The following is an 8,526-nucleotide window of genomic DNA, read 5'->3' as shown; positions in this document are numbered from 1 at the left end:
TACTACTATACACAGGACAAGCCACTACTGTTTCCTCATAGAACATGAAATAAACAAATATTATACAAATAACCAGGGCTGCTGCCGTAAGATTAAAAAAAAAAAAAAAAGTTTAAATTGAATGCAGTAATTGGAGAAGAAATTGAATCTAGTTTACAATTTCCCTCAAATCTACTGTTTCCTGATTTAAAACAGATTTCTACCAAAATCAGTTAAACATGATTTTTTGTTTAAAAATTACATTATAACTGATGTACTAAACTCAATTTAATGTTCGACTTCAGTTCACTTCAAAACAACTCAAAGTCAGCTTCCTATTTGCCGCTTTCCCACAATTACACTAAACAAAGAAATTACGGATGAATCTCATTGTAGACAAACAGCTTATAAATTACTATTGCTTTTGTGCAATTCTCCCTTTGCCCAAAAAGTGTACATATTGTCCAAGACTTGAGACATTTAGGCATGTAGACAGGTGGAAATTCATGGGTGGTTATAGCTGATCCACACTGAACTCTTTCAACTGCACAAATATGAGGAGATAAGCCTAAATCTAACATGATGGCAGGCTGACATGGCAGAAGACGGCTGGTGTGGTTTTAGTAGAAGGTGCTCTTCTATTTCTTTTGGAGGATTGTGTTTCTGCTCTTCTCTCTGGCCATCAACGATCGCCTTTTCCGGCTAGACAAGGCTCCCACAGGTCGTATCTTCATCTCTGTGAAGTCGAGGGGTGTCAGGTGGCCCTTCCATGGTTCCCAGTTCACTCCCTGATGGCAGGACAACAGATTGAGTGAGAAAGAGATTGGAACGAAGAAAGTGAAATATGGGTAGAAGGAATAGAAGGAGTGGATGGGGGGAAATGAGAGAGACAGGGGGAGAGGAGGCAGGTGGCATGACGGACAGGCAGGATGACAAACACAATAAATACCAGCCTCTGGCTTCATTTCATGTGAATACAAACTTGTTTTGACTGTTATTACATTTTGCTGACAAACATTGTAGCAGACATCTGCAGCAGCAATATTATGGATGAAATCTCAACAAGAGCAGAGAAATCCTCTGGCATTGCCTTCAGTATCAGTCTCCCTTAGACATAATAACTGTTGTTGTTACCCTATCAGCCTGGTAAAAAACACTTACGGTTTATAGCTGGTGTGAGAAATGTGCTTTCTTATCACTGCTGATGGATTCAGGCCATTTCTGCTTCACCTCAACAATCCAAAACAAAACTAGTTGAAGTGGGCTGGGGTGTATTTGTCTTTGATTGCTGAGCAGGGAACAGCCTCCTGCTCACCATTTTTTATCTATTGTTTTTCATATTTTCAAGTAAGATTAGAAGAATTCCAAATAGCAGTTATTATTTGTTTGTGTTTTTGTGCATCATTTTCAGCAAATAGTAACATGAGTTGCATTTTGTACTATTAACTGCATTTTGTAACTATTAATTGTATTTTTTCAGAAGTTCACTGAAGTAAACATAATGACTTAGTCAATGGAAACATTATTTGCCACACAGACAAGTATAATACAATGTTGGGATCCGCAACATGTTTGACAGCCCTGTCTCTTGGTGAAACTGATAACTTTGGTAAGTATATATCTGTCATCACATAATACTCACTGCCACCTATTAGTCTAAAGGCACACTACACCTAAGATCAGAGGTTAACTAATAACTTTGTTGCATGTTTAACCAATAGAGTAACAGTATTTTCATTTTTAGTCTGTATGATAATCTGCATTTACATGATTTCATCATACTGATTTTCCATATTGTAATTTTGCTTTTCTGTACACACAACATACCACTATATTTCTGTTTATCCTGGAGTGATTCATCCTCTGTTGCTCCTTTTTCTTGTTCTAATTTTTTTGAGGGTTTTTTATGTGAATTGAGGGTGTTGTATGTCGCAAATTTATGATATTGCAAATTTGTGATATTGAGATATATGAATCATATTGACTTGACATGACATGAAAATCTAGAAACAAAAGTTTTCTTCTTTAAAATCACATTTTGCTGGCATAATGCTGTTAAACCCCAGTTTACTCACCATACTGTGCCTGGTGTCACCCCATTTTCCATTGAGGTTGGCCAGGTGACAGTTTTTGTACCACCAAGCACCACGGTGAGTCAGGGCACAGTTACCCAGGGCGATGTCGTTATCTGAGTCAACAGTTGTCCAGGGTCGCCCTTGGTGGTAGGTCATAGCATCACCTAGGGATCATCAACAATGACAACATATAATTAGCACTGCTGAAATGTTCAAAACTCAGAAGTGGCTCAAGGCAGTTCAGCTTTCCTCTACTCATGATATATTCACAGAGTTTGCTGCTTCCATCTGTTCCCAGATGGAAGAAATTTAATAAAATCCCCAAAATAGAGAGATACAGTAGCAGAGTATATGTTGTCTCAGCACACTGTGGTATGTGTAGCCACAGCGTCCCACTTGTTGTGAGTCTGCATCTGTCTGGCTTCAAAGCCTACTAAAACCCTGCCTTCCTCAGATATCACCTTCCCTATATAGCAATTGTCTATTACTGACTGAATATAAGATTCTGAAACAAATATCCCACCTGCTGTGTGTATTTGATTTTGTCAGCACCCCACGGTATGATGGGTGTGCCCACTGCTTCAAATCTTTATATTCTATGTTATTACCATTTTTACGGTCTCTTCTTCTCTGTAACTTCTTCTATTTAAGTGTCAGAGACAAAAATATAAGCCTTCAGTGCTACGCATGTTGTCTTCTCTGTCTTTTAAGAGCAAAAGCCCACCTGCATTCCCACGGTATTTGCCGATTGTGAGTTTGAACTTCTGCTTGACTGGGGCGATCTGAAAGTTGTCGTACACAGCGTATGCTCTCTCTGATCCAAGTCCCAAGTCAAACCTCACTTCATACTGGGTGGGAGTATTGGTGAGCTCATATATCTTATCCAGACCTGAGGGAAAAGACAGCCAGGGAATGGGAAAAAGGGAAAAGAGACTCTGTCATTCCGTGACTTATTAAATTTGCATGTTTCAGTGTCTGCAGGAAACCCTTTAGAACATTGAAGTGCTCACCAATCCAGAACTCGTCTGTCATGTTGCCAAAACCTGCAATGTACTGTCTCCAGCGTTTCATAAAGTCCAACCTGCCAGTGGTACGGCGCTGCAGCATCTGAAAGCAACACGCATAAGATATTCACTGACAGCACATGTTTGTTATTGTTTTCCACTAATATGACAGTAGCAACTTCTGTCTTAATTTGTTTATGATTCATACCAGCCAGCCGCCTCCATCAGTGTCCATGTCGCAGTAGGCTTGTATTGGTTTGGAGCGGTCATTGTTGATATAGACAGTGTAGATGCCACTCTTCGTATTGCCATTCTTCATGATCTGAACACAGTCCATGGGGAATGGATAGACAAGACCAACTAGGAAGGAGGATGTGAAGTGAACATTAGTAACGTTCATGTTTCTGAGGTGTAAAATCACATGTTAAACTGCAGCATAACATGATAGAACATCAACAAAATGACACAAAAGACAGTGACACATTGTGACAGGACGTAGAATCATGCATTTTATCTGTAGACTTGGAGATGATAGCAGTGACTGAATCTGCATACAGTACACACCTGTTCTGAAGATGGTCTCTACCACCTTGCTTCTCTTGTTTCCCTTGTAAGCAATAATGGTGACGATATATCTCTTGCTCATCTCTAGACTAGATAGAGCAAAACTGCTCTCACCAGCTCCGAGCTGCTTTTCAACAGTCTGACCACAAAACACAAAAAATGAATCTTACTGACGCTGTACAAAAAACAGTCACACAATAGTCTCATATAAATAATATTTTTTAACTATACAATGTTCCTGGCATGATGAAATTACATTAAGAGAAGTGTTCAAAACATCTGTGAACTTATTACTTCTAGTGCCTTAATTTCATGTTTGGCCACAAGAGGTCAGCATTCTATAGTGCTGAAATGTATCACGCACTTTTAGCCTCAGCCTCAGTCTGCTTCAAACAGTTAACACACATATTCAAGTGGTGTTTCAAAACTTATGCAAGGCCAGAGCTCAAAATCCAGTCTTGTTGTCTTTTGCTGCAGGATCTCAACTGTGGCTCTGCTTTTATCTGATGCCAACTAAAAGGTTTTATGCATCCTCCTACACTGTCAGTTTTCCACTTTGTTGGATAATAATCAATATAAATATACCCTTACACAAATAGGTTTTTTCTGCATTTCCAAACTGTGAGACAAAAATTTTAATACCTTATAGGAAAACCCATGACTCTGTGTGTGTGTGTGTGTGTGTGTGTGTGTGTGTGTGTGTGTGTTTTCACCCTGTTGGCTCAGTACCTCCATTGTGCTATCCTCAGCTCTGTAGGTGAGGATGTACCCCTCAATGTCAGCCAGAGGAGCCATCCAGGTCAAAGAAGCAGAGTCCAGTGTCACATCTATGGCCTTCAGGTCCCGTGGGGCATCGATATCTGTGGGTTAGAGTGTACATCAAAGCGGATGACAACACGAAAAAACAATGTGTGCTGAACTACATTAAAATTATGATAAAAAAAATACATATATATATATGCACATACATATATACATATATATATATATATATATGTGTGTGTGTGTGTGTGTGTATATATACATGTGAATTTTATGTTTCTCCCAGTATTCTATTCATGTAACTAAATGGCAAGTGCAACATTAATGTATCTGACAATGAATCTTCTCTGTCTCCCTCTACCTGATGATGACCAGGGATGACTGACATACACATGCTGTTATAATTTGCCTCTACAGAAAAACTGCCAGTTATCATCTCCTTTATTTAAATGCTTTGGAGGCTTGACACAAAATGGTGCTGAAATAACTTGTATGACACAAAGACTCCTGGCATAACAGTGAGAGCAGCCTCTCATGGTCATATACTGTAAATTGGAGTAAGTGTATATCACCATGAGGAGACAAACCATCCCAAGCAATCTATTATTCAAATCAAGGCTGTTCTGCTAAACAAAAAAAGAAAAAAGGTATGGTTCAGGGTGAGACTGCCTTTACTTAGAAATTATCAAATTGTAACTTTTAAGATCAGCAAACATAAAGCGCTTTTGTGGTAATCAAATTGTAATTGGAGAAAATAATGTGAATAGTGAAAAATTTAGTGGCACCTTTGATGCCATTAGTGGAATGCAGCTCATGAAAAAAGTCTATGAAACGCAGTGGTACTGGTTGGAGAGGCTTCAACTGACACATTAATGGTGCCTGTTACTACATCCTATAAAGTCACAAATGTAATAACACATGCTTTTATATATCCCACATGATTTCTTTAGACACAAAGGCTTTCCTATTTGAATGCAGCATGGAGCTGGTCTGTACCCACCGATGGTTGCTAATGAGTTACGACGAGACAAGTTTATAATCCAGAACTCTGGCCTTTGCTGCCTAATTGAAAAAGATCCAGCTTTCACTTAGCGCTCCCAGGTGATTTTACAGATCATCTGGCTCACACAAAGATACCCCTGTTGGAACCCATTCACCATGTGCTGCTGCTGCTATTTTTACCCCACACTGAGTTACGAGACATACCCATTGACCTGGCCTGGCCTGTGGGAAGCATTTCCTGCCAGAACAGGAGTGTTGGTGCTTCTTGGTAGATTTGAAGTTTAGACTAAACAAAGTTTGAATGGATAAGAAATTTGCAGTTGAATAAATCGGAGGTCATATGACATAAAAGATGATGGATTGCTGTTTTGTTTGAGTACAAAAATCAAAAGTGTCATAATTATTATTAAAAGAATACATAAAGACATAAATCTACTGTTTTTAGATGTCTATAAAATTTGGTAGAAAGCAGTACTGGTTAATATTGAAAATTACACTGATCAAATATAAAGGCACACATTAGTGTACTTTTAAGAACAATCTGTACAAATTGAATCTGTAATGAGAGCTCTTGGACCAAAGTGAGTCACCCAAATGCTTTCCCTGACCCCTGATACTTAACCTTTGACACCTGTGTCTATCATGTATCTCAGAGGAAAGGACTTTGAAACTCAATTCAAGGTGTTGAGATATCTGATCACCTTCATAGGAATAAAATTAGTCCTTGTCATCTTTGGAAATGTACTAACTTCCCTGTGCCTTCAATGACAGTGACCTGCCTCTGCTCCTGTAGAACTATTCTTTAGAGTTAGAGCCACATGACTGACTGAAATTCTTACCAGTATTTTCAGACTAAGGTTTTTGTATTTAACAGCAATATAAAACCAACCTGAACAATACATGGGACTCATTACTGAAAGGCAACTTGGTGTTTCGATGCCTCGTAGGACTGCTATTTCTAGAATGTGGCTGTATGAATTTGCATTGTTACATTTGTTTCGTACGTTATGCATAGAAAATGTTGTCTTACTTAAAAATTATGACTTCAGGATATCACCCAGTTGTGTTTTTATGTTTTTCACCATCTGGCTATATGATAATAATGTTCGCTGGAAGAAAAAACAGAGTTTTGCCCCATGAATACCTGCAAACCTCACTAATTATCGGTAGTTAACAGCTGTTTATAGCCTGTAAAAGTTCACGTTCACCTGTGCCACCTGTGGGATGGGCACACCCAGCAGTGATTTAGCGATTTGTGATTGACAAATTGACTATTTTCACTGCTCTCTCATATAAATGTTTACTGGAAAGGTAAAGGATCGTATTTATCAGGACAGTTTTTCTGTATATAAACTACTTAACATCTGTGCATCGATGTATCAATGAATCCAGAAAGCTGGACTGCCACAAAAAAGGCAAAAAAGTGATAGAGGGTCTTGGTACTATGACGTTAGCTTATCATTAATTTATCTTCACTACTTTAGATATTAAATAATGAACTGCTAATTCAAGAGGAAGTGGGTCTTTAATATTACCAAAAGAAAATCCTGCCTGATAGTGTATTAACCTGTCTCAGCTTCTGTTGAAATCTTCCTGCTGGCTTTGATTCCCTTGATGGCCCAGATGTAGACAGTGTAGAGGACTCCAGGCCTCAGGCCAGTCAGACTGTAAGAGGTGCTGTCAGGCCCAACTGGGATTTCCCCACTAGAGCCATCAGAGGAGCTGTAGGTTAGGACGTAGCCATCGATTTCTGCCTGCACCCGATCCCATGACACGCTGAAGCTGGACTCTGTTTCATCTCGGGCTAAGAGGTTAGCAGGAGCATCCAGTTCTATAGGAAGATGTTAGTAGAAGATGTTAATGCACTACTGATGCAAACTACAATGTACAGATGGGTGACCAAATATGAGTGGTTATGATGCAAACTACAGTACAAGATGTATTATTTAATTTCTCACTGAAAGAGGAAATCAAACAATTTGGTGTGTATTTAGACATTTACATTAGTAAATTACAGTGAGTAAATAAAGAAAAATGACTTTAGACTAAAAATCTTGCAACATAAAAATTATGATATTCTATGTAAATTGTCCAATAAATCAACATCAAATATAGAAACTTTGCTCCTCTTTACAGTTAAAAAGCAATATGTTGTGTAGGATGCAAGATCTCAGGTAGTTAAAGAGAGTATCACGCCCCAACAAGGGCCTTGAGCTTTCATCAAAACAGTAGCTAAAACTACTGTATATGATCACATGACTCATTGATGACACAGTATCTTTCATATTACTCCAAGAGATTCATGTGAGCATCCAGTTCAGCATATGGAGTCATGGTTAAAACAAAGCTTAGAGAATTTTTCCATGAAATATGGACATGGGAGCTCATTCCTGGAACCCAGCCGGAGTCTGGGTGAACCTTGTAGCTCAGCCAGAAATGCTGGGATTTTGCGGCCATGTGGAACAGACAGAGCAGATTTCAGTGGTGTCAAACACGCCAACAAAAATGACTTTGAAGATGCATTCCCTCCACTCTGAGCTAATGGGTAGTGTTGAGAGACACTCAATAAATATTTTTGGGCTCAGGTCTGGACACAGGATTTGTTTTTGGATAAAAGTTATTACTAAGTATTTGCTGCGGGGAGAAAAAAAGGGACATAACATGCTGTTTGTGATTTTCTGTCATTTATATACTGTTACATTGTTGGATGTCTATGTTAAACATGGTCAGAGTTCCAAAATGTGATCAGCCATTAAGTCAAAAGCTAGGGCTTTTGATGTCAAACTGTCATTCAGATGTCCATTCTGCAGTATTTGTTGCAAAGGCTGCAAAGGTTGTCCACTCGCATATTTTGGTTCTGATTTTGGCTTGAACCTGTACGGATGTATCTAAGTTTATGCTTTGAGTCCAAGAAAAAGAAGTGAAATCTTACTACCATTACTTGTTTACGTAGCCTTTGGAGCCTGAAGTCTCTTGGGGGGCAGCTTCTGGAAACTACCCAACCAGAACAGAGTGGGCTCCTCGGGAGGGGAGCCTTAAAGAGACAAGAGCTACAAGGGCCTGTTTCAGACAGAGGCTGAACTAAGGGGCCACATAAAGAGCCGGTATAAGATAAATTGAGTTGTTTGAGCTGTAAATCA

General features: G+C 39.0%; 1 protein-coding gene across 1 annotated transcript in view; it reads right to left on the bottom strand.

The window, feature by feature from the left end:
* Positions 1 to 617: 617 nt before the first annotated feature.
* The window catches only part of tnn (tenascin N), a 29,259-nt gene continuing 21,350 nt past the window's right edge, over positions 618 to 8,526 (bottom strand). Inside the window, exons 13-20 of the mRNA XM_053330720.1 lie at positions 6,954 to 7,217; positions 4,352 to 4,482; positions 3,623 to 3,761; positions 3,267 to 3,418; positions 3,065 to 3,161; positions 2,779 to 2,943; positions 2,055 to 2,218; positions 618 to 767 (exon numbers count right to left, since the gene is read on the bottom strand). Of these exons, the coding sequence (XP_053186695.1) occupies positions 618 to 767; positions 2,055 to 2,218; positions 2,779 to 2,943; positions 3,065 to 3,161; positions 3,267 to 3,418; positions 3,623 to 3,761; positions 4,352 to 4,482; positions 6,954 to 7,217 (1,262 nt within the window). The remainder of the gene's footprint in view (positions 768 to 2,054; positions 2,219 to 2,778; positions 2,944 to 3,064; positions 3,162 to 3,266; positions 3,419 to 3,622; positions 3,762 to 4,351; positions 4,483 to 6,953; positions 7,218 to 8,526) is intronic.

This window comes from Scomber japonicus, chromosome 12 (genome assembly GCF_027409825.1).
Source record: "Scomber japonicus isolate fScoJap1 chromosome 12, fScoJap1.pri, whole genome shotgun sequence".
NCBI lineage: Eukaryota > Metazoa > Chordata > Actinopteri > Scombriformes > Scombridae > Scomber > Scomber japonicus.
The sequence above is the reverse complement of the archived record's forward strand: the minus strand, read 5'-3'. Positions and strand labels throughout refer to the sequence as shown.